General features: G+C 38.7%; 1 protein-coding gene across 1 annotated transcript in view; it reads left to right on the forward strand.

Annotated features, from left to right (window-relative positions):
* The window catches only part of RASA1 (RAS p21 protein activator 1), a 76,537-nt gene that overhangs the window by 39,949 nt on the left and 9,996 nt on the right, over positions 1-26,592 (forward strand). Inside the window, exons 9-21 of the mRNA XM_064140805.1 lie at positions 1,367-1,445; positions 5,123-5,243; positions 6,325-6,481; positions 8,784-8,871; positions 11,552-11,629; positions 13,713-13,870; positions 14,134-14,210; positions 20,602-20,774; positions 20,962-21,121; positions 21,305-21,447; positions 22,083-22,198; positions 23,184-23,270; positions 24,600-24,667. Coding sequence (XP_063996875.1) covers positions 1,367-1,445; positions 5,123-5,243; positions 6,325-6,481; positions 8,784-8,871; positions 11,552-11,629; positions 13,713-13,870; positions 14,134-14,210; positions 20,602-20,774; positions 20,962-21,121; positions 21,305-21,447; positions 22,083-22,198; positions 23,184-23,270; positions 24,600-24,667 — 1,505 coding nt within the window. The remainder of the gene's footprint in view (positions 1-1,366; positions 1,446-5,122; positions 5,244-6,324; positions 6,482-8,783; positions 8,872-11,551; positions 11,630-13,712; positions 13,871-14,133; positions 14,211-20,601; positions 20,775-20,961; positions 21,122-21,304; positions 21,448-22,082; positions 22,199-23,183; positions 23,271-24,599; positions 24,668-26,592) is intronic.

A 26,592-nucleotide genomic window follows, 5' to 3' on the forward strand; every position in this document is an offset into this window, starting at 1 on the left:
GTCCTAGTCTATTGAGTAGGAGTAGTATTCTAACTCCCAAAGGAGTTCTTCCATTTTATGAAATTGGAAGAATTTAAGCACCTGCTCCTTATACTGAAGAACTCCTGCTGCCATTTTTAACAGAGGAAAGGGAGACATTGGCAGTCCAGGTATTTTTTATTTTGTTAATGAGAAAAAATATGTAATGCTGTTTTGCTTTTTATTGGCAGTGCCTATTCAACAAGCAAAATATAACATCTGAGTCTTTCTGTAATGTGTTAAGGTTTAACTTTCTATGCAGCAAACGGCGTATGCAGATTGCATCTCAGTAGAAGCTGAAATTAATTACTTGATTTCAGTAATACTAAAAACACAAATTGATGTAGTTCTGTGTAACTGAGAACCAGAAATACTTGTGGGAAGATTATTTTATCAGTTGTGTGCCAACTCAGTGCTTCAGAATGAGAGAGATAAAAGGAAACAAAGGTGTCTTGCTTAATGTATAAGTTTTTGAGATAAGTTTTACCTCATCAGATATTCTTCCTGTGTTGCACATAACTCATTCCAGTTGTAATAGATTTCATTGCTGTGTGCCTTGTTGATTATCTTTGCACATGCAGTTAAGTAGGCACAAATTATCTTCTCACCAATTTTGTGTTCTATTTAATTATTATTCATTTAGGTTGATATTTTGCGTATGAATGATTAATTTTGATCAATGTTCATACTGAAGTTCTTTATTACTGTGTAAATTTAAGTAGCTGCTAAAGCTAAAGCAACTTGAGTTTCAGCTTGTATCTCAACTTCTCTCTTGAACCTTCCAAACACAACTACTATTCGAACCTGGTGGTTAGAATGAATGCTTACCTGTAGAGGAGTGCTACCAATTGAATATTTAACATGATAGCTCAGCCATTTTCTAGCATCAGCTGTTCTACAAACCTTTTCTATTCCTTTCCTCCTAGGAAGAAATTGCTCTGCACTTGTGGTGTCTCTCATTTACCTTCTTTAGTTAATCTAGGATTGAAGTTTATTGCAGATGTAATAGCAATTTTCAGCCTTCTTGGAGAGCTGGTAATGCACATGTGCTACTTGAATGTGGAAAACCATTGTCCTTATCTGGCATTTTAAGCAACTAATTAAAACATTTTGCAGAGTTTAAATTTAATACATTCTGAGTACAGTTATGTGAGATTTCTTTGACTTCAGTATAGTAGTAAATTCTCATTGCTGCAAATGAAATTATGATATTTAACACTGATTTTATTAATTTTGTGAGAAAGTTTTCTGTGGTTCTGTGGAAAAGCAAATTCTCAGAGAAAACACCTGTTTAATGTTTGAATAACCTGTTTAACATCTGAATCCTCACTTTTTCTTTCTGGAACAGTATTGCTGACATCATTGAGCACTATAGAAAAGAACAGATTGTTGAAGGATATTACCTTAAAGATCCTGTTCCAATGCAGGTAAGATTTTGTCTTTGAGCTTTTGTTGTTGAAGGCACAGGCCTAATTATCAATGAATCAGTTTCTGAACAGAATTACAGAAAACAATGGTAATTAAACAGCATCACCTCCAATTTTAATATTTTCAGCTTGTATATCTCTTGTTTTATCCTCAAATGCATTCACTTGCTAAAGGTTGGCTTGTAGTCACCATCAAAAATGGTAAGCATTGTCTGTCCTCTGCGGTGTTCATCCTCTGCTGTATCCACCTAGTTCTAGTCCCTTGCTCAACCATGCTGTGGCTTAGTCCCATCTTAGGAGCAACTTGGCTGCCCTGTATCTGAAGTTGTTCTTCTGCCAGAGGAAACATGTATGCACAGAAAAGCTTCAGGGATGATTTCAAGGCTGGAATTGCAGGACTTGTTCTGGAGTGCTCTTGCCCAATAGTAAAAGCTCTTCATAAGGTATCTCCATGTCATGTAGCTTTTCATGAGCTCATAGCTAGTTATGAAGTATACATGTTTATTTTATTTCCTCTGTGTTCCCACACTTTCCTATTTCAGTGGTCAGAAATTTAATTTCCTCTCTGAACTATACTCAAGTCATACCCCTTAGAGATCTGTCATATCAACATGACACCATTTCCCTCAGTTAGCTCGCTAAGCTAAGTGTACCAAAGATGATCCTGTCCCTTTTTCATGTTCTTACCAATTTTGGTGCAAGCTTGCCTTTTTTCAGTGTGCTGCACGAGAACAGCTTAAAGTACTATTTCGTGGGTAATTCTTTTTTTTCTCTGGAAAATACTTAATGACTCCTATTTTTCTATCCTTTGGTGGGTTGATCCTGGTGAGAAGCTAAGGACTGTCACCTGTCTTCGCTCACTCCCCTCTCCTGTGGAATGGAGACAAAGATAAAATAAATCCTGGGTTGAGAAAAATATATCTCTAAGCAAAGGAAAGGGTGATGGATACAAAGGCATTTACTCACCATTTCCCACAAGCAAACTGATGCCCAGCTGGTCTCTGAGCAGTGGTGACCCAGGAGTGCACCATCGTGCCACCACTACTACCTTCTCAGTTTTATTGCTGATCATGATGTTAACCTGTCAAAGAATATTCCTCTATTAACTTCTTGTCAGCTGTCCCAGCTACATCTGCTCTCAGCATCTTGCCACCCCAACCACCTTGCTGAGAGCAGGGGCAGAGTGTGGGATGCAGAAGGTCCTGAGGGTGTGCAAGCACTGAACAGCAGAAGCCAAAACGCCAAAACTCAGTGCTACTGGGACTGCTGTGGCAAAAGTTAACTCCTGCCATGCCCAGCACGTTGTCATAGCCATGTTATGTCATAGCTAATCCTCAGATATTTAAGTTTTTCATTTTCTGTTTTCTAGTGGTAAGTATCAACAGGTGTAACTTTCATGTTGTACTAGTAAATTTACACCTTGTTAATCTGATGTTTCCTGTGCTGCTAATTGTGTTGTCATCAGTGCTTCTCAGTAGTTTGCTGCAGATAGCTTGCACTTGATAATGTGGCTGGGATAAAAGCCAAACAAGACAACGCCTTGAAAAGCTTCTCTAGTAACTTTCCTCATTTTTCTCTTGAATCATAACAGTAATTGTCTTCATTTTAGCTTTTTGCGTAGGTACTCAGAGTTCCTGTGTTAAATATCTTCTCTCTAATAAATATTTTTCCATGTGAGACTACTACATATTCTTTTAACCTATTGAGATATGTTTACAACTTTCTTTGTTTAAAAATATTTATTTTCATCTTTGCATTATCACCTTCCACATACGACTGTGCTCTGTGCTTTTGAGGGGAAGAAAAAAATCAAGTCTTACATACTGTTAGGTTCAGTCTGAGGGACTTTCTATGTCTAACATAAAATTTTCTTCCAAATATTTGTCACTAGGTCTGCTGTTTTGTGTCCTGTTCCTTTTTGTAGTTATGGATATTATCTTGAGCTTATAAGCATCTGGATATTTCTCCCATTTTAAGTCCAATAATTCCTCTTAGTATTATTACAAGAGTGTTTTTCATTTTGCTTTTGTTATGTTGTTCAGAATCATTATTCTTGTAGATACATGGACAGGAAGAAAAGTAACATATTTAGTATGAGCCAGTGCTTTTATTGCTTTTCATCTCAGTGCCTTTCCCAGTACTTCACAGTCTTGCTTTTCATGTTTTCTTATGGCTGAAGAACTTTTGATAATCAGCTTACTTGGTAAGGCCAAATTTGGCTTGTCTTTTGCCCATTCTCATTTGTTACTCCCATTTCCAGATGCTATAGTTGTCTGTGTGAATTTATCTTTTTTATGTTTTCTCTTTTTGCTTTCTTTTCTCTTGAGTTCTACTCAGTTAAGACATCCTAGTTCTAATGAGATTAATGAGGGACTGGTCAACATTAAGCAAGTTGGTTTTAATGGTGAGCTACACCATTATTGCTGCTTGAGTTTATCCTCAAAAGCTTTGGTAGAAGAAATTTATGAATTAGATAATTCTTTAGAGACTTGCATGAATTTAACAGTGAAAGGAACTACTTATTTGATATCAAAAACCACAATGCTGCTCTGTAGAAATTGTTCTGTATTGATTTTTTTTTTCTTCTATTATAATTCTGGAAATATGGAAATGGTTATATTACATTTCTAGAAAGGGCATTGTATGACAGATGATCTTGTTTTACTAAAATGCATGAGAGTGAAATAGTAGTGGGTTGGTAGCATTCATTACAGTGACATGGACAATGTCATAGAGTGCACTCTTAGTCAGTTTGTCAGTAACACCAAGCTGTGTGATGCAGCTGACATGCTGGAGGGAAGGGATACATCCAGAGGGACCTCAACTGCGTGGAGAGGTGGGCACAAGCCAACCTCATCAGGTTCAATAAGACCAAGTGCAAGGTCCTGCATCTGGTTCAGGGCAATCCCAAGCACAAATGCAGGCTGGGCAGTGTCTGCCTGCAGAGCAGCCCTGAGGAAAGGGACTTGGGAGTGCTGGTGGACAAGAAGCTCAACGTGAGCCACGAGTGTGCACTTGCAGCCTAGAGAGCCAACTGTGTCCTGGGCTGCATCAAAAGAAGCATGGTCAGCAGGTCGAGGGAGGTGATTCTCTCGACTCTGATGAGACCCCACCTGGAGCACCTGTTGCAAGAGTGATATGGACATGCTGGAACATATCCAGAGAAAGGCCACAAGGATGATCAGAGGGCTGGAGCACCTGTCCTGTAGAGACAGACTGTGAGAGTTGGAGCTGTTCAGTCTGGAGAAGAGAAGGCTCCAAGGAGACTGAAGGCTTTTCAGTATCTGAAGGGGGACTACAGGAAAGCTGGGTAGGGACTTTTTAGGGTGTCAGGCAGTGATAGGACTAGGGGGAATGGAGTAAAACTAGGAGCAGGTAGATTCAGATTGAATGTCAGGAAGAAGCTCTTTATGATGAGGGTGACGAGACAGTGGAACAGGCTGCCCAGCGAGGTGGTAGAAGCCCCATCCCTGGATGTATTTAAGGCCAGGCTGGATGCGGCTCTGAGCAATCTGATCTAGTGCCCATGGCAGAGTGGTTGGAACTAGATGACCCTTGAGGTCGCTTCCAGCCCTGGCTAATCTATGATTCTGTGATCCTAGTTGAGCTTCATAGTATGTAATTTTTTTAATGGCTATTTCTGACCTTAAAATAAGTTTTTCTTCTCTGTTGCCCAGCATCAAGAACAAGTGCTTAATGACACGCTGGATGGAAAAGAAATCTATAATACAATTCGTCGGAAAACAAAGGATGCTTTTTATAAAAATATTGTCAAAAAAGGTTATCTTCTGAAAAAAAGTGAGTTGTGTTTACTACTGTGATTTTTTTCTAAAATAAGGCAGTTTCAGAGAAGAGCCTTTTCCTAACCTGAACTTCCTATGATGCACCTTCATTCTATTTCCTTGTATCCTCTTGCTGACCACCAGAGAGAGATTAGCACCTGTTTCTTGAGGAAGGTGTAGACTGTGCTCAGGTGACTCCTCAGCAAGGAAGCCATCTTGTTGGCTTTTCCTTTGTGAGTTGAATTGAAAAGCTTTAGCTAATAGATGATGAGCTGCTATACATTTGAAAACTGCAGTGCTTAGTACATAGCTGTTTGTGGAGCAAATTGAATAGAATCAGTCTTGCATCAAGGGGACAGTGTTGTAAGTTGATACTGATTTATCTTTTCAAAACAGAGCTAGTATTCGTTTATTGAGATTCATGGTCACTTTACAAGGATCAAAATCTAAAATTAGGGCTGAAAGTTTTGGTTTTTTTTCCTAAATGATCTTGTGACTTATGCATTCATTAACTTATATATTCAGAAGGTTCATAATCCACTTTAGCTTAGAGAACATTTTCTCTGAAACAAGTGGAACTAGAAAAATTCTTTTATGTCTGTGTTTAGGGCACAATTTTAATTTAAGTTTTGCATAATAACAGATTCCTGTTTCTCTTCTTTGACTGTACTCTTTTAAGATACTGTAATGCATTCTATTAAATATTAGTCAAAGTTTAGGAGTAACTTTTACATGTACATTCTGATTTGTAATTTAAGTTATATTTCTGTTAGTTGCAAACTGTTTGGATATAGTCTTGACACTGAGAGAAACTCACTGTCCAAGCAGCTCATCTGCATTGCATAATGCTGTTGAAATTAGTGAAAGCATCTGTAGAATTATTTTTAACTCTTTCTGAGGAAGATCTAATTTTACCCACAAGTTGCATAAAACTGAGTGTGTATATTGATATTTAAACTTAAGTGTGATTACTTGTACACTGTTATTCTGTTTGCACTTAGACAAAAGCTTTACTGCCCTCTTTCATTTCCTTCATTTGCAAAATTTACTGTTTCTTTTAAAAAATGCTGTAACTTTCTGCTTGGCTCTTCTTACAGGTAAAGGAAAAAGGTGGAAAAACTTGTACTTTATATTAGAGGGAAATGATGCCCAGCTTATTTATTTTGAAAGTGAAAAACGAGCCACAAAACCCAAAGGACTAATAGACCTTAGTGTGTGTTCCATCTACGGAGTACATGACAGTTTGTTTGGCAGGTAGGACACTGGCTTGCAATGCTTCTGTGTGTATCAGAAGAGCTGACTCCTAGTTTGAGGCAGGGACAAGACATGGGCTAGTGACCAAGCAGCCCTGGCTCTACACTGTGGTTCCTGATTCATGCTGAGAGTCTACACTTGGTGTGGATTACAACAGCACATGTAGACAGTTGTGGCTGATGAACAGTAACTTGTTTAGCCGTAGCGGCTTGATTGCTAGATACTGTACGTAACAACAACCTCTATTCATAAATTTTAGAAATTAGTATTGAAATTTTGCTGTGAAATAAGATGTCATGATGATTCAATGGATTTTTTTAATGTTGAATACATTAATTGTTCCATGTTGCATTTTACAGACATAGGAGATTGAGCTGAGAGTTTAAATCCCTTTTAACTAAGAATTTTGTCAGTTGCTAACGTTCTTTTGATAGGGATTTGAAAGCGAACTTGGTTACACAGAGTCTGCAAATGCTTCTCTAAGAACAGCTACTTCTGTTAATTGGACCAACTTAGTAGCAGACTAATTTATATGTCAGCATCCTCAGAAATTGTTTTTGCTACCATTTTTGCTATGATGTTTTGCTACAATGATTACTAGGTTGAGAGATAATTTTCACATCAAATTCTGTTCCCTGTATGCCAGCTGCAAGGGATATGATTTGCAGTGAGGAAGCTGAGAATCAAGAGACTTTCTTACATCACTGGTGATTAAGAAGAGTTTACATATTTGTTCATCAGTTATTATAAAAACCCCTCCAACATCCTGTATTGTAAATCATAAAGAGGAAGTTAGAAATTCTAGTTAGAAATTCTGGTTTTCTTATGGATCTTAGTATTTATTTTAAAATGATACATAGTCAACATCTGTTTGTTTTTGTAAAAAAATCCTTAAAGACAAATTCTGGAAATTGGTGGCATTTCTGAAGCTGCAGAGACTTGTGCTTTTGTTAGATATGTTGGGGCTTTGCATGTTTTTTAATCATTTTAATAATTTTGAAAAACTCTGTTAAAATAAGTAATGATGAGCCTAGATAAAAAGAGTATCAGAAGTGTGATAAATAGAGTCCTGGAATATGCCTTATGCAAACTGGCAGATAGACAGGAAGCTTTGGTGTATTTAGTAAATAAAGAATACTTTGGTTAGCAGTGACTACAAGTAAACAGCTTTTGTGGGTTAAAGTGTCGCTGGACAGTAAGTGCCACTAGGAGCGAGTAGGAGGAGATGGAGGGTTGCACTAACTTAGGAAGCTGTTAGTGAGGAATTGCAGCTGAGGTTTGCCCTTTTCTCAGAAGTACAGTGAAGTCAATAACTCTGCATGATTCTTTGGTGGCAGTGGTTTAATTAGCTCCAGACCTGGCTTCTTCTAGCTTTCCTCCACTCCTTTTGTGGCATGGCCACAAAGTGTCCTCTCAGCATTTCTCCAGGCAGTGAATTGGATGGAGCAAATGAAGACTTGAAACTCCTTTGCAAATCAAGTAGGATCCTTCATGCATCACTGCTTTGGAGAGTGCCACATTTCCTTGAGTGCAGTGTGAAAAGTGGGGTAGCATGCACTTCAAACAGCTTGTAATTTGGCAAAGCAAAATATTTTTGTTTAACTTTTTGACTAATCAGTAGAGGTATGCAAAATGGCAAAGACAGTATTATTACACTTCAGGTTGTAGAGGTTTGTGACGCATATGATATTCATGATTTTTGTGTGATCCAGTAAACTTTTTTTGTGACTGCAAGTGCTGTGAGACACACTAAGATAGGGAATTGCCTATGTTAGTACTGTTTCCTGAGATTCTGAAATAACAAATCATTAATGTATGATTAATTAGTTGGGATTTAATGTTGAGCCTTGCTGCTTTTAAAGTGTCTAGGAATGGTTCTTACTGACAAGTCTCTAGCTATCTGGTAATGCAGTTTTTTTGTTTTGGCTATAAGTCAGCCTATATGCCTGTTAAGTACAGACCATTCTAAAAGGTTCTTAGTATTCTGAAACAAAATCTGTGCTGAAGTTTAGTTTTCTAGAAGTGACATAACGCATTCAAAGCAAACTGGAGTTTTGAAGGACCTAAAAGATTGTCTAGTTGAACTTCTTCCTCTTGCCATATGTGATGATCTACAGATACACAAACACAAATTGATGCAATGTTTGATGCTTCTCGAAGACAATTAAGTGCATTACAATGTAAAGTTACTAATTCAGTGTAAGCTTTGTTTTGGCACAGATAACAAGTGAAGATGACAGTTAATGCTACAAAGTTTAGTAATTAATTAATGTGTTTGTTTATTTGTTTGTTTGTTTTTAAGGCCAAACTGTTTTCAGATAGTAGTTCAGCACTTTAGTGAAGAGCATTACATCTTTTACTTTGCAGGCGAAACTCCAGAGCAAGCACAGGTGAGACTTTTTTTGGTAAATATATTTAAGTAGTAATGTTTTGTCTTATGATGCTTAATAATATTGCCCTTCTGAACATGAAGGAAATGTATCACAAATAGTTCAGTGGCTATATCTGTATTAGCAGGTGTTATAGTGGAATAGCAGTGGGTCTATTAAGGCAACAGTGGGTGATGAGAATCCAAGCACTTGAAGGTTCTACTTTGGACAAGTTCTAGTCAGGTCCTATGGACAGAGATTCCCTTATTTTCCATTATATGTTTCTGGATATATTTTGGTTGTTTTTTTGTTGGTGGTGGTTTTTTTTGTTGTTGTTGTTTGTTTGGGTTTTTTGCATTTTTTTGTTTGTTTTCTTTTCTTTGTACAGTTCCATTCAGAAGAATAATGTAATCACTAGGAGTTTTTCATAAACCAAAGCATAAAATGTGAGGTTTCCTTCACAGTCACTTTCCTGTTCCAAGCTAACTGCTAAGGCACATATGTGTACACCAGTGACCAATACATATTGCACAGCCACCTTTTGCAGTTAATTGTTCTATCCGATAGTTGGTGCTTGTTAATAGTCTTAAGACCTGATTATGTGTAAGAAGTAAGCTATTCTGGTTCTAGTAGGCATCCTTCAGTTAGGATCCCTTCAGCAATTATGTTTGTTGATTAAGAATTGTAGGATAAAAGCCTAATTCTGTGCCATTCACTCACCAGCAGGAGAAAATGTCTAGGAAACAATGTCCTTACTAGGTGTGCAACTTTGCAAGTTGCATCAGAAGTGAAGCTTTGCTTTTGATTTTATTTGAATGAAATTAAACTGTTTAGAGCACTCAGACTAACATTCACCAGAGCACGAAAGCAGTATAATTTTAGTATTCTTCATGTGCTGTAAAGGAAGGCAAAATTTGTATTAGTTTTCCTGTTAATACAAGTTTATGACAGTAGCTGACATCGCATCAGAATCATGCAGTGGCTTTTGTCACACAGCTCAGCGTACTGTCTTTGAGAAGCCATGTGCTGTGGAGTAGTTGAGAATATATACATCAATTTCTGTGCTTTTTCAGTGTACATTCATTTTTGTCACATCTGCAGTGGGTTGTGTTCTAAAAATTAAAATAATTAAGTGTGTAGAAGACAGAATATCCTGTCTTATTCCCTGAACATTTGGTATAATCTGCTTTTGGTCTTGATCTGCTTAGCAGGCTGTTCACTGCATTTATACAGAATACAGTGTGTTGATTTTTTTTTTTTTTTTTAACAAAATGGCTTTGGCTCAGAGAAGCTTAAAGATATTTCCCTTTTGAGAAAGCTTAACTTTCTTACTCTGTAACAGTGAATAGAAGGATAGTTTTATTTGTATATTAAGTGTCTTATAATGTGGCAAATAAATTATCAAAGCAGCACTATCCTGTGAGCTGCTTTATGACATGACTTTTCATGTTTTGTTACAAAATAAAAACAAAAGGTGAAAATGTAGCCTTACACACTGGTGTCACCCTGCTTACTGTAGCACATTGTTCATTCACACTGCTCTAAGCTTTATCGTTTAAAGGGAAAGGTTTTTCTGCTATGAGAGAGTATGAGATGTACTTATGCATCCAGGAAATACTTCTGTTAGAGTATTTAAGGAGGCATTTGTTTCTTTGATCGCTGCTCCTGAGACAAAGGAAACTAGCTACTGTGACTTAGTGATGAATAGCTGAAAGCTTTTCCTTCTGTGGAAAGTTTTGAAAGCTGAAACCTGACTCATAAGGTGGTGTAGCTGAGTATAGCAGAATTACATCTGGTTTTATTTTGTAATTATGTAAGGTACTGTGAAGACAGAGATTGAAACACTGTTGTAGGTTTTTGGTGGCATTTGTAAACTGTACTTTGAGAATAGGTGACAAATCTTTGAGGTGCAGATGTAAGAAATCTGTTGGTCAAAACCCAAATGTTGTGCTTTGCAAGAGCTACACAAAACTTGATGTCTGGCGCACCAAAATTAGAGGAGGCTATAGCACATCTTCCTATGGCACTCTGCCAAGCTCCTCTGTTAGCAACTTCCTCATGCTGCGGTGACTTTTTTGGAGGAGGCCTGGTGAGTTGTCAGTGCCTCTTAGCAGTTAATTTGTTTAAAATCAAATTACACACTAAGTTTCTATAGTCTTTGTGGTATTAACCTGTTTACTTCCTTGATCAAAATAGAACTCATCCATCCACTCTGCTATACATATTTGTGAACAAAGGGTGGAACATTGGGTATGTGCTCTGTGTTTTTCTGTGAATACTGTTTTTCATTTCTGTGATGTATATGCAGTATTACAACTGCCATGCAGAAGTATTGGAGAGAAAAACTGGGACAGTTTGACTAGTTAACTGTAATTCTCCCAGAAGCAAACAAGTTTTGCCTCATTTTATATAAATTATAATAAAATTTCATATAATATTACTAGAGTGGAAAATACGTAAAAATGACACTGTATATCCATTCGTAATGCTTGATATTTCTGAAAGAGAAAATGGCTCAGATTTGCAAATTCTTTGTTACATTTTTCTCAGTAAAGACAAGAATTTAGCTTTGGAATTACAGAAAACTTAGGTTTTTCCAACCTAGAGGGAAAACTTCAGATACGCTTTTTAGATGTGTCTGTTCCGCTGCAAGAGACTCTATTTGACTCTTTTATTACTGTTCTGCATGCTTCTCTCTTAGGACTGGATGAAAGCACTGCAGATGTTTTGCAGTTTAAGAAAAACCAGTCCAGGAACGTCAAACAAGCGTCTTCGTCAGGTGAAGCTGATACTATGGTGTTGGTGGTGCATGCAAGAGGAATGTTCTATCTCCTTTCTACAAAATCATATTGATACATCTCACAGTTTCACTTTCAGGAGTAGTAAATTCTGCATGTACTTACTGTGTAACCTCAGAAATGAAAATAATCTCATGACACCAATCAGGGTGACTTAAATTTTGGTGTAATATTTACCTGTATAAAAGCCAGAGTGGCCTCAAGCAATCTAAATGTGCCTTGCTAAGTGTTATTTTCTAGCTACATTTGACTATAAAGGTGAAGTCAGTGTTTGTATAATCTTAACTTCTAAAATCTACCACGTATTACAGATTTCAGTAACAAATACATGCTGAACCATGCTTGTGGCTTAGTTTCTTTTGGCCTCTTTAAAGTGCCGTGTTTGACAGAATTTCCTCAGAGGCAGAAAAGAGATAGTCTTAAATATCTAAGCCTCTAGTGGTTGGAGAGTAAGAGGAATGTATTTCAAGCACCTCTGATGTTTCTGAATGTTAGGAACACTGAACATATTTTTTTAACAGACAGCGGAAGCAGGAATAGATTAGAATGTTTTTCAGGACATAGAGCTATTTTGTAGTTCACAGAATCAAAGAATATATGTCCAGTTGGAAGAGACCCCCGAGATCATCCAGTCCAACCCTCAGCCCAGCATTCTAGGGTCTAAGACTAAACCATGTCCCTAAGCTCCAGATCTGCAGGCTGTTTAAACACCCCCAGGGGCAGTGACTCGACCAGTGCCCTGGGCAGGCCGTTCCAATGTTTGGTAACAATCTCTCTGGGGAAATGTTTTGCACTATCCAGCCTGAACCTTCCCTGGTGCAGCTTGGAACCATTTCCTCTAGTCCTGTCACTTGACACCAAAGAGAAGAAGCTGTCCCCTACTCACTTCAACCTCTCCGCAGGTAGCTGTAGAGAGTGATGAGATCTCCCTGAAGCCTTCTTTTCTCCAGACTGAACACTGCCAGCTCCCTCAGATGCTCCTTGTAGGCTAGGTGCTTCAGGCCCATCTTCAGCCTTGTTGCCCTTCTCTGGACACTCTCCAACACCTAAATGTCCCTCTTGTAGCGTGGGGTGCAGAACTGAACACAACACTTGAGGTGTGGCCTCACCAGTGCTGAGTACAGAGGATGATCACCTCTCTGTTCCTGGCCATGGTTTCTAATGCAAGTCAGGGTGCCTTTGCATTCTTGGCCACCTGGACACACTACTGATTCATACTCAGTCAACTACCAGCAACAGAATCAGAGAAACAATCAGGCTGGAAAAGACCTATGAGATCATCAAGTCCAACCTGTTATCTAATCAACTAAATCATGGCACCAAGTGCCACATGCAGTCTCTTTTTAAACACTCCAGGGATGGTGACTCCACCACCTCCCTGGGCAGCCAATTCCAATGGCTAGTCACACTTTCTGCAAAGAACTTCTTCCAAACATCCAGCCTAAACCTACCCTGGCACAGCTGAGTCTGCGTCCCCTCATTCTGTTACTGGTTGCCAGTACCAATAGTGTTGGGTGTTGGGATGCTTCCGAATAAATGAGCAAGTGAAATCGGGGGCTTCAAGCTGCAAAAGCAAGCAAAAAGAGTGACAATATTAAATAATTGTTTAACAGAAAGAAGAAAATGCTCATCTACATAAAGGGATATAATTGAATGTATTGCACAACAGAATTTTCCCTTATTTGTTGGGAAAGCACCATGTAAGCCATTCCTTTTGAAATTGTCCATGACTCTTAAGGTGCCAGCCTTTGATTTCAATAAAATATTCTATGAGCAGAAAAATTAGTATTTGCAGACACTAATGCCTCAAAAATAGCTTTAAAAGTAGAAAACAAGATGTCTTAAAAATACGTGTCTGGAGATTAATTTTCAGTAACAATGAGTAATCGTTTTGATATTGATGACACTTAAAATCCTGATTCCATTACTTCTGTTCCATGCTCTTAACTAGGAAATTTTGGTTGCTGTTCATTTTTCATGTATTAACACAGGGCATTAAAAAAAGTCATTCATATCTTAGGTATTTTAGCAGCAAAAATTAGATTTAGTGTATTTTTTTTTCAGGTCAGCAGTCTTATTTTGCACGTCGAAGAAGCTCATACCCTCCCAGTAAAGCATTTTACTAATCCGTATTGTAACATCTACCTGAACAGTGTGCAAGTAGCAAAAACACACATCAGGGAAGGGCAGAACCCTGTTTGGTCAGAGGAATTTGTTTTTGAGTAAGTCTTAAACTTTTTTTTTGCTGAGTTTAACTTGTAAGTTGCATTGCAATTAAGATTTTTGACAATCTGTATGTGTATTTATACAGCAGCAACCTTCCAGCCATATTCTGTGTGGGCTGAATTCTCTGTAGTCTCCTAGTTATCTTTGTTAATGTGTCTTTAGATAATGGTAACTCAGGATTGACATGAGTTTAGAATAATGTTAAATGCCAAGCTAAGTACAGTGTTAATGCAGGCTTTCTGTTTTTTTTTTCTCCTAGTGATCTTTCATCTGATATTAATAGATTTGAGATAAGTCTTAGTAACAAAACAAAGAAAAGTAAAGATCCAGATATCTGTAAGTATTTTTCTGTAAAAGATGCATATATATATGTGTGTGTGTATATATATATATATATATTTATCAACTGCAGCAATGGATACTTTGTGTAGTTTTCATTGCTTTTGTCCAACATTGCCACAAGAACATCAAGTGTGTTTTTATGCTCACATACTTTGTATGTTTTGGATGTCTGGTGCTAGCTTTCCATTGATGTTTTTACCCTGCATAATTTTTAGTAATGAATGCACAGAAATTCAGTTCTGTGTCTCATGATGGCTTCCCAAGCTCTGCTCTGAAGTAGCAATTGCGTTACACAATGACTGGGCATACCAAAGAGCAAGGGAAGCTATCGGTATTGGTCTATGCCATAGAATGCTAAGTACCACAGAGTTTTGGGTTTGATTGCATGGCGTTTCTTTTCAGATATTTTTATTGCATCCAGTGAGAAAGGGAAGAAAAGTGTAGTACTTTCATCATTAAAAATAAATTAATTTTCATTCCAGATCTTGGTGATCTCTAAATAAAACTTTCCCTGCTTTCCTTCAATTTTACCTCATCTATTTACTTTCCTTGTACTGCTCTTGGGTTTGAGCCTGAAGCTACTCAGGATCCATATTTTCTTCTGCCTTTGACAAAAGTTGCTGAGAACTTGTTTTCCTCATATAACCCAGACAGCTGCTACTTCAACTCTGTTTTTTTTCCTGTTCCAGCAAGTTACCAGCAAGCTGGTAAAATCAGCTTTCTAAGTTTTGGGGTTCTTTTATTGTTGATTTTTTTTTTTTTTTAATAAAAAAGGGGTTGAAGAACATGAATTATGTGAAGAAGATATGGAATTCTGCTTTTTAAAAGCAGTTTAATTCTCTTCTTACACAGTGTTCTAGGGCAGGTTTTTTGCTTCTGTGTTTGTTCTCTTATTGGAGGTATCTTATTTTCCACCATACTTGTTCCTGAACAGCTTCAGCCACCTGTCTTCTCTTTAATGCCTGCTGGGCAGGACGCCCTCTCCACCCTCCTCAGATTTGTTCCAGTTTCTCTTCTTTCTTTTCCATTGTGTTCAGAGATATCTGGTCCAAAAACTGTCAGTGTTTGTGATCTATTGCAGGATTTTTTCACTTACATATATTGTGTTGCAGGCCTGTTACATGTGTTTTAGTGCTAATTTCTTGATTTTTTTTTTTTTTGAGATTTGTAGGAAAACCTTGACCAAAGTAGAAGAATTACTACCCATTTTGAATTTTCTTGCAGAACCTGATGAAATTTCAAACCTCTTTCTGTTTTTCTCCGACTAGAAAACTTTCTGCATAGAAGTGCGGGGGGGAAAGATTCTTTGCTTTTGACAGGCAAAAAGACTCTACTTGCACCTTTGACCATGTTCTTATACTCTTCTCTTACTCATTTGACCTGGAAATGTCATTATCTATCTACACCAAACTATAGGTTAGTAAAAGAATCTTTAAGAGTATAGTTCTTGAATAGGATCTCTAAGTAACTTCCTTACTAAAGAGGTGACTTCCAGCTGCTGGGAGGTAATAGAAGGTTTCCTTATCTATGCTAGCAGCAGGACTGGGTAAATGTTGATGGCAGGTAGGTACACTCATACAGCATAACCCAACCGTCCCTTGATTTTTGGGATAAGGATTAGACTAAGTCAACTTGAATGAACATACCTCTGCTGCCAGCCCCAGTCCTGTAGAAAATGTGAAGTTCAGGGGGAAAACAATGAGGTAAATCAGAATTTATCTAACATTCCTGTGTGCTGCATTGCCTCAGTAACCCCTGAACTCTTCAAAAAAAGAGAATTGGTTCCTTTTCTGAGCATTCTTCTTTTCAGCCACAGCTGTTATATGTGGAGTCTTATGAAGTGGGAGTCATGAGAAGCTTGTGATATTACTCTCCCCAGTTAATTGAGTTATATCTGCTTTTCTGCTTGCTTTTCTCCCCATGGAATACAGATCGAGGGCCCAAAAATGTCTCACTGCTTTCTTTGTTTTGTCATAATACACAAAAGTTAAATACCAAAATACTGTAATCATACTATCATAAAGGCTATTTCACTGTTTTTAAAAATATTCCTTGAGTTTTGAAGTTTTTGACTTTGAAGTTTGCCTACTATGAGTATTCCATAATTACTGTATAATTTCTAGTTTTTAAAAAGTATTGCAATAGTCAGAACTGTTACTAAGCACTTTACTACCAATTCTTTTTAAATTTGGGTTCTCTTAACAGTAGATTGCATAAGTATGTATTCAAATAAATACATCTTTATGCAGTGTGTTCAACTGAATATCCAGTGTGTCCTTCATGGTACAGAGAAGGGACATCAAGGTGATGAGAGGGCTGCAGCACCTCTCCTATGAAGACGAGTTGAAAGAATTGGGGCTGTTCAGGCTGGAGAGGACAGGGCTCTGGGGACACCTTAAAGCTACATTTCAATATCTGAAGAGGACCTACAGGAAGGCAGGGAAGGGAATGTTAGGAAGGACTTGTAGTGATAGGTTGAGAGGCAGTGCTTTGTAACTGGAGCTGGGTGGGTTTAGTTTGGACAGGGAAGAAGTTCTTTACAATTAGAGTGGCAAAATACTGGAACACGTTGTCCAGGGATGTAGTTGATGCCCTGTTCATTGAGACATTCAAGATCAGACTAGGTGTGGCTCAGTGCAGCCTGATTTAGTTGGAGGAAAGCTTAGATAAGATGACTTTTGAGGGTCCCTTCTAATCCAGTGAATCTGTAAATATATGTAACACATCTTAAAAAGAAAAAGGTAATTTCTAGAATGTATTGGGAAACTTCTGCTACAGCAAACTGGGATGGTCAGGTAGGAGGAGGCAGCTAAATCAGTAAATCCCCAGGAACAACAGCACAATCAGTTGAACTGAAGTGGAAGTTCTGGTTTAATGCTTCACTATGATAGTTGATTAATTAGTATTTCATGTTGAAAACCAAACATTTTTATAGTGGAAGTGGTTACCTCATGCAAGGAAGTCCATGAAACAAGTTTGGTGTTAGCCTTTCCTAAGTTACTAAGACACAGTTACTATTTGCAGTAGTGCTAAAGCTTGTTTTTTGAAACTGATGAATGGATTTATAGAAAGATGGGCTCTGCTGAGGTGGCAGTGACTCATGGTTGTGAAAGGCAAGATTTAACATGTCCATGTATTTGAGCAATTTCCTCTAAAGATTTCAAATACGTCTTATTCTGAATCAATAATTTAATTTCTTTAGGGTTGCTTTCATGGCTTTGTTTTGTTCTGGCAGAATTAGACAAAGGTTTCATAGTAAATTTGCCTTCATTTCCAGTCTGAAGACTGGGACAAAACTAAGTCTAAACCACTTCTGTTTTGATTCTCAGGTTAGAGTTCCTAACAGTCAAAATGCACTCTCATTGCTAAATATGGCCAAAGCTTCATTAGCAAATAAACTATTAAGAAGCGTGTGGGTTTGGTTTTTTTTTAATGAGTTTTCATCATGTAAAATATTTTTATTCTTTTTTTTTTTTTGGATCAGGATTATTACCAAGGGAACTCTTCCCTTTATCTGGAGAGATCAACTATTATTTGCCTTAATTTTCTGTGTATATTTGTTTCACTTTTAAAATGTGCTAGACCAGTGTAAATACTGTGAATTTTTCTCAACTAATAACAGTCTGTTACTGAAAGTAGCCTAATAATTCACTGTAAGCTGATAAATGGGGAAAAGTCTTGTTGCGTCAAGTCAGTTGACTGTCTAGTCTAAGGACATAGTAGCAGGCAATCACAGAATCACAAAATGTTAGGGCTTAGAAAGGACCTCCAGAAATCAGTCCCAACTCCCCTGCCAAAGCAGGATGACCTAGGGCAGGCGACACAGGAACACATCCAGGTGGGTTTTGAATGTCTACAGAGGAGGGGATTCCACAGCCGATCTGAGGAGCCTGTTTCCATGCTCCATCACTGTCTCCAGAAAGGTGTGTCCTTGTGTTGAGTTGGAACCTCCTGTGTTCTGGCTCATACCCATTGTTCTTATCCTGTCACTGAGCACCTTCCAAAAAAAGTCTGGCACCTTCACCTTGACACCCACACCTCAGATACGTATAGACATTGATAAGATCACCTCTCAGCCTTCTCTTCTCAAGAATAAACAGCCCCAGGTCTCTGTCTTTCTTCGTAGGAGAGATATTCCAGTCCTACAATCATCCTTCTAGCTCCCCAGCAGATCCCTGTCTCTTTTGAGTTGTGCAGCCCAAAACTCAGACTACTTGAATGCATTAGCCATTATCATTTTAGTGACTCCAAATAACTTCTGCAGTTCAGGGATCATGGCAATTTCAAGGTACCAACAATACTGAAAGATAAAGAATGATTTGGCCATTTGAAGTTAACTGTCATCATTATTTAGGCGGCAAGTTGTACTTGGGAATGGTTTTAAGCACAATTTACATAAGGTGTTACAGCCTTTAACAGGGAGGTAGTATGAAAGAAATAAATATAGTAGTATTTGAGAAAGCCACGGCAACACTATAGTAATAAAAAGTAAGAATTAATAAGCTCAAGTTGCAGACTTGATGGTGGTACCAGCCTAAGTTTGGAACGAGAAGAGTGAATTTTGAACACTTCTCTTTTTGGTTTCTGAATGCTACCCAGATTTGCAGGATAGCACTTTTTTGAATCATAGAATCGACCAGGTTGGAAGAGACCTCCAAGATCATCCAGTCACAGTATCACAGTATCATAAGGGTTGGAAGAGACCTCACAGATCATCAGGTCCAACCCTTTACCACAGAGCCCAAGGCTAGACCGTGGCACCAAGTGCCACGTCCAATCTTGCCTTGAACAGCTCCAGGGACGGCGACTCCACCACCTCCCCGGGCAGCCCATTCCAGTGTCCAATGACTCTCTCAGTGAAGAATTTTCTCCTCACCTCAAGCCTAAATTTCCCCTGGCACAGCCTGAGGCTGTGTCCTCTCATTCTGGCACTGGCCACCTGAGAGAAGAGAGCAACCTCCTCCTGGCCACAACCACCCTTCAGGTAGTTGTAGACAGCAATAAGATCACCCCTGAGCCTCCTCTTCTCCAGGCTAACTAATCCCAGCTCCCTCAGCCTCTCCTCATAGGACTTATTCTCGAGGTCTCTCACCAGCCTCGTCGCCCTTCTCTGGACACGCTCAAGCATTTCGATGTCCCTCCTAAACTGGGGGGCCCAGAACTGAACACAGGACTCAAGGTGTGGTCTAACCAGTGCAGAGTACAGGGGCAGAATGACCTCCCTGCTCCTGCTGACCACACCATTCCTGATGCAGGCCAGGATGCCACTGGCTCTCTTGGCCACCTGGGCACACTGCTGGCTCATGTTCAGGCGGGTATCAGTCATCACCCCCAGATCCCTCTCTGTCTGGCTGCTCTCCAGCCACTCCGACCCCAGCATGTATCTCTGCATGGGGTTGCTGTGGCCAAAGTGCAGCACCCTGCACTTGGAGCTATTGAATGTCATCCCATTGGACTCTGCCCATCTGTCCAGGCGGTCAAGGTCCCGCTGCAGAGCCCTTCTGCCCTCCAACATCTGCCCCCAGCTTGGTGTCATCTGCAAACTTGCTGATGACTGACTCCATGCCCTCATCCAGATCATCTATGAAGATATTAAAGAGGATGGGGCCCAGCACTGATCCCTGAGGGACACCGGTAGTGGCTGGCCGCCAGCTGGATGTGGCACCATTCACCACCACTCTCTGGGTTCGGCCCTCCAGCCAGTTCCTAACCCAGCACAGAATGTTGCCATCCAAGCCGCGGGCTGACAGCTTAGCCAGCAGTTTGCTGTGGGGGACAGTGTCAAAGGCCTTGCTGAAGTCCAGATAGACCACATCCACAGGCCTCCCCACATCCACCAAGTGGGTCACCTGATCATAGAAGGAGATCAGGTTAGAAAGGCAGGATCTGCCCTTCCTAAACCCATGCTGGCTGGACCTGAGCCCTTTGCCGTCCCTCAGGTGCGCTCTTATCACCCCCAAGATAACCTGCTCCATCAGTTTCCCTGGCACCGAGGTCAGGCTGACGGGTCTGTAGTTCCCAGGTTCCTCCATCCGACCCTTCTTGTCCAGTCTACTCACTTTGCTCACTACGTGGTTGTGTCAGTATCCATGCAACATTTTTAAAAAAATATATATATATTTATGCATTATTCTTCATAGAATGCTTTATATATTTCTTCTTCAGTTTACAGGTGTCTTTTAAACCATTGAGGAAAAAACTCTGTCAATATATTAATGGCAAATCCCCCTGATTATTCCTATTAATTCCTTGATTATTCTTATTAATAATCTTTTGGTGAACGAAGATGATGTGCTGAAAATTGAGCTTTTGAAGTTTTTTTTATTTAGTAGTAGCAGTGTTTAGCTGGAGATGACTTACTGAGCAATGTTTTTTTTCCCTGAAGTGTTCATGCGTTGCCAATTAAGCCGATTACAGAAAGGACATGCCACAGATGAGTGGTTTCAACTCAGTTCCCATGTGCCACTAAAGGGTATCGAGCCAGGATCTCTCCGTGTTCGAGCACGATACTCTATGGAGAAGATCATGCCAGAAGAGGAGTACAGTGAGTTTAAAGAGGTATAAAGTTGTTTAATTTCCATTGCAAAAATGATTTTGTTGGTTGAGATGAATTTCAATACAATGTTTGACATTAAATAATACTTACAGTGATTTCTGTATATCTCCCCAGACGTATATTAGTTTTTCTAAAGTTGTGTGTTAGGAAAAGCTTCTGAGTGTATTAAAATTCTGTTTTTTCTTTCAGCTCATACTCCAGAAAGAACTTCATGTGGTCTATGCCTTATCACACGTTTGTGGACAGGATAGAACACTTTTGGCAGGCATTTTACTGAAGATTTTTCTCCATGAGAAGCTGGAGTCCTTGTTGTTACGAACACTAAATGACAGGGAGATAAGCATGGAAGGTACTGCACTAAGTGACACTACAGTTTACTGGAACGTTGGGCAGGTGGGGAGGGAAGGGATCTGGCTCCACCTGTTTCCTCCTCCTTGAGCTATAATGTGATATAAACACAGTACACTCTTCCTCTGTTTTTTGTTGTCTCTTTTTCTTAAACTTTCACTTTGTTGTCTTTTTTTACCTTCAGATGAAGCTACCACCTTGTTTCGTGCCACCACTCTAGCAAGTACACTTATGGAGCAGTATATGAAAGCCACAGCAACAAGTTTTGTTCACCATGCACTGAAAGATTCCATATTAAAGATAATGGAGAGCAAGCAGTCCTGCGAGGTAATACTTTGAACTGTTACTAATACTTTGGTTTGTGAACACAATTAGCAACTGGTTGTTACAGTTTATGTTTACATTAAATACCAGCTTCAGACACTTTAGTTTCTCAAAACTAAAGCTTGTTTACATGAGAAATAGACTGACTTCATTAGTAGTTGTGAGTTTTTTTCCCTTAGTCTCTTTGAACAATTTTCAAAACTTAAAGTTTTTTAATTCCTATTTTTTTCTAAAGTGTCAGGATATCCTAGAAGTCAATGCCCTGACTTTTCATTTTAATTTAAAATTTCCTGATATTGATCCTAAAACTGTTTTTTAATTGACTCTTCTAACTTGTGTGTTTAAATTAATTGTTCAAAGGGTGGGAGTTCTCAGAGTTTTGGATTGGGAGAGACCAAAAGGCCATGCGGATGGATAGTGGAGGATGTCTAAACTGTTAAAAGCTTGGTGTATTGGAACTTAAAACCATCACTTCATTATCTTTCTTGATAAGCCATTGAAATACACTTGTGAGTTCTGTAAGAGAATCATACAGCAGCAGAACTTCTAATTACTTGGAAGCAGTATTCAGTGTGTAATATTATGAAACTGCATGGAGTTCTAGAAAGGAGACTAAACACAACCTTTTTCTCTTCTAGCTAAATCCATCGAAGTTAGAAAAAAATGAAGATGTAAACACTAATTTGGCACATCTACTCAGCATACTCTCAGAACTGGTGGAGAAAATATTCATGGCTGCAGAGATATTGCCTCCGTAAGTTGCAGTTTCCTGTTCATATTTGTCTTTGAAAGTTCTTGTGTAAATTATGTTGCACCTTAAAATGGTGAACTTATTGATTTAAATTCTGCTAGTCAATGTCAGACTACTGTGTTTAGGGCTGGCTGCAGGGTTTAAAAAAAATAGCCATTTCAGAAACTAAAACTATTTTTTTTTACAAAAGTCTCTGGCCAGCACATGTGCTTTTCCTTGAAGGAAAAGCTGCTAGAGCTCAGGGAAGGAATCACAGTAAAGATACTAAATCTACTTTTTTGTGGAAATATGAGGAGACAGTAGTAATTAGCAGACAACTATATATCTTTAAATTGATTACAAATACTTTCCAAAAGTGAAGTGTACTAGTAGCCCTCTTTGTCTGGGTCAGTATCTTTTAAAGTACACAAAATCCTCAATTTTGAGTAGCACAAAAATGCTTTCTTTGTGTCAGTGCTGGCAAGGCTAGCATTAAAAGTTGCCCTCTTTTTAAGTATATTATGGAGCTTTCAACACATTGTGAAATAAACCACAAGTTTCCCTTTACTTTTTCTTACAGGAGAGGACTACTACTGTGGTTGCTTAACTTTTAAACATCTAACTCATTTATAGAAAGAATAGATGGTTTTGGTTAAGAAGAGGAAAAAAAATGAGAAATTTAAAAAAAAAAACCTTTTATAAAGGGAAATAGTACTTAAGAAACAGGAAACAGTTATAAAACATTTAATATACATGAATAATTAATTGCACATAGAACTGTGTATTAATGAAGACTTTTCCTTGTCATTTATAACTTATTTTTTGACATGAATTCATTATTCAACTTTTATTTGAAAGTTGGTTCTATTTATTATAAACTAACCATTAGTTAATTTATAAAATTAACTAATAGTTCTACATCAAGTAGGAGATTGTCTACACCCTGTCTGACCACCTTTCTTAGTTCTGTAATGTTAATGGAATGAGTAATTAGCTACTATTTTTCCAGGACATTGAGGTATATTTATGGGTGCCTACAGAAGTCTGTTCAAAACAAGTGGCCAGCTAATACCACCATGAGAACCAGAGTTGTTAGGTAAGCTACTTGGCACTTTGTTCTGCAAATAACCTTTTCCAGCCTTGTTAAAGACATACTTCAGTGTGTGTATCTGAGGAGGAGACTTAGAGGGGACCTTGTCACTCCCTACAACTACCTAAAAGGAAGTTGTAGTCAGGTGGGGATCAGGCTCTTCTCACAGGCAATTAGTGACAGGACAGGAAGGCATGGTCCAAAGCTGTGCAAGGAGAGCTTTAGATTGGAAATTAGGAGGAACTTCCTCACAGAAGGGGTGATTTTGCACTGGAACGATCTGCCCAGAGAGGTGGTGGAGTAACTGTCCCTGATTAGATGTGACACTTGGTGGCATGGTTTAGCTGATGTTGTGGTGTTGGGTCACAGGCTGGACTTGATGATCTAAGAGGTCTTTTCCAACCTCAATGATTCTCTCATTCTGTGACAGAACTGCATAATGCTTACAAAGATTACAGCAATATTTAAGATATTTGTGATGCTAAGGCTTTATGTCCTAAGGATTATAAACTTGCTAGATTCTTAATCATGTTCTTAGAGCCAGGCCAGAATAAGGTGATGCAGTGCTGAGGTCAGTGTAGCTTTCTTTTTTTCAGTTTGTCAAGTTCTACCAACTCGTAAATCAGCAATTTCCTCTTTCATGCTGGAAAAGAAAAACCTCTTTCAAAGCAGTATCTCAGGTGGATGTTTTTCACTTCTGCTATGAACAGAAAGTAAATAAATTTCGATGCTACTGAAGGCTCATCTGGGTTTCTATTGAATGAGCTTCTGGTTCTGCAGTCAAAAGAGGAGTGCTTTTTTCTAGATTTCTAGGTGGTAGAAGTTTCTTTGTGGAGGAAAGCAAAGAGATACACCATTGTTTTTCTGCTCTAGTGTACTGTTTTTAAGGTATGGATCACCTTAAGATAGCCTAAGACTGTGCTGCAGCCAAGAAAGACCTTCCCCCTCTCCTGTGCTCCTCCTTACATTGTCCTGAGGGAGCAGGTGGCTGTGGGATGGATGCCTTGCAGCAGACAGTGGAAAACCTTTGGGAGGTCAGGGGTCAGAGGCTCCTTCTCTCCAGAGCTTGGCTTCAGCATGATTTTACAGTTAAGTTCTTTCCCCATGGTTTCAACGTTTCATCTCACCTGGGAAATCAGCTGATAAAAGCTGAAAGAACAGGCACATTGAAGCCATAGTATGATACTCATAATTTGCTAGCAGATTCAGAAAGTGCAGGCCTATTGGTTGGTGTCTGTCTCAGATTCCATGCTAACTTAAATCCATGAAGATTGCACAATTTTGCATTAATTCTCTAACTTTATTGAACAAATTGCCATTTTCTTCCCATTTCAGTGGCTTTGTTTTTCTCCGGCTGATTTGTCCTGCTATCCTGAACCCAAGGATGTTTAATATCATCTCAGGTGACTATATGCTTCAGGTTGAATTCAAAGCCTATAGAGCAGTGGGTATGAAAATACTGTCTGATATATGAAGCTTTTTGAAGGCTGTGCCCGAAGCCATGTTGCTTATGTTACTTGAGTGTCTTCTCCATAAGGCAGACAATGTATGCTTTTCACCCTTAAAGTTTAGGTTGTGGTTATCCCCACTGTTGTTTTAAAGCCCAGAAAAACATGCATTTAATAACACAGTTTTAAGTTACAAGTCTTAACAGTGTGGATTATATTATAAGCAGTGTGAAAAATAAATGTGTTATCTTCAGATGCCACTTTGGATACAACACAATGCTAAAATTAATGGCTGATATCCAGTAGTATCTCAATAATGAAGAAGACATACAGAGTTGAAAATGACTTGCAGAGCTTGGAATACCTTTGTGCATCTAGGAAATTATGATTGAATGACTGCTTAGCTCCCAGCCATTGGAGAAGTCTTTTCTGTCACTCATTAAGCAGAATCAGTCTCAAATATGAACTCTTAAAGATGACAGCAGGGTTGCATTTAGAATGGGCAGGTTGTGAAGATTCGAGATGGTGATCTTGGTTAACTTAGAGTCCATATATAGGAGAATTCTGATGGGTTTGCCTAAATGAATGGTCTCACTACATCAGTTTTTACCCTGTTTTTTCTGTTTTTTAAAGCTATCTTGGTAGAGTGCACTACAGGAGTTAATTAAAACATCAGGGAATGCTCCTTGGCAAAACCAGGATTGTTTTGTAGGCCTGTGGCACAGTGCTGGCATTGGATGGCATTCTTCCAAACAGTTTGTAGGGGTGATTTGTATGGTAAGGGCAAGAGTGAGAGCATCAGGGACCACATCTGACATGCTGCTGGCTTGGGGCTTTTGTATTGTGAAGCTTTAATGGTGAGGGCATGAACTATCCCATGGCAGTTGCCTTAAGCACCTAGAGATGTTTGTGGGCATTTTTAACTTAGCTTGTGGGCTGGGATGAGTGGAAAGGAAAGGTGTAAACTACTGAAAACTTATTACTAAACTACCTAGAGATCTGAGTTGCTTGGTTTTAGAAGTTTGTGTAATGTTATCTCTCATTTTTGTCTTCTTTGTTTTCTTCCTGACAAAGATCATGCCAAGCTAGAGGGCAGTTAGTTTGCATGAGCCATTGCTCTTCCTTCTTCCCTCCCTAGCAGTTTCTTGATTTTTTTTTTTTAAAGCAGTAAAATGCTGATGTGGAAATAGGAGGAAATCAGAAATATGATTCAGAAAATACATTTTTCTTTATTCAAGTTAGGTACCTCCTCACTTGAGATACACTGTGTCTGCAGGTGTTAAAAGTTACCTACAAATCTGAATCATTCCTTTTTATGCTCATCTGTGAGAGTCACATCCAGCTAATATTCTTGTCTGCTGCTAAGGTAACCTTATAGTCTCCATGCAGGGCTTTTATTGCTGTTTAGGAAAAGACATTTCTTTTGGAGCCAAGCTGCCAGTTGCATTCTTAGCAGGGAAAAAGTAGACCAAGTATAGAAAATAGGGAGAAATGTATTCTGAAGTCTGCATGTACATCTCAGTACAGGCAGCAGTCCTATCACCTCAACAGTCATGATTATTTCTAAAGTTAAAACCCTAAGTGTTTTTATAAAATGCACTTCCCTTGGGTCAGTTCTCCTAACCTGAAGTTCTAGATTCCAAGGCTAACAACGTTTTCCAGCCTTGCACCTTTAAATTCTTGTTTTGTACCAAGCACTTGATAACCATCGACACCTCACATCATTTGTTCCAGCTATACAGTACAAATTAAAACTTATTTTTTTAGTTAATTTTAGAGGAGGGGAAGAAAAAAGTAAAGATGCAGACAGACAATGAAGAGTTTGTAGCATTCTTCTGAAGAATTACAACATATATGTAATAACTGTGTCCACTGTGGAG

This window comes from Pogoniulus pusillus, chromosome Z, assembly GCF_015220805.1.
Source record: "Pogoniulus pusillus isolate bPogPus1 chromosome Z, bPogPus1.pri, whole genome shotgun sequence".
In the NCBI taxonomy this organism is placed as follows: domain Eukaryota; kingdom Metazoa; phylum Chordata; class Aves; order Piciformes; family Lybiidae; genus Pogoniulus; species Pogoniulus pusillus.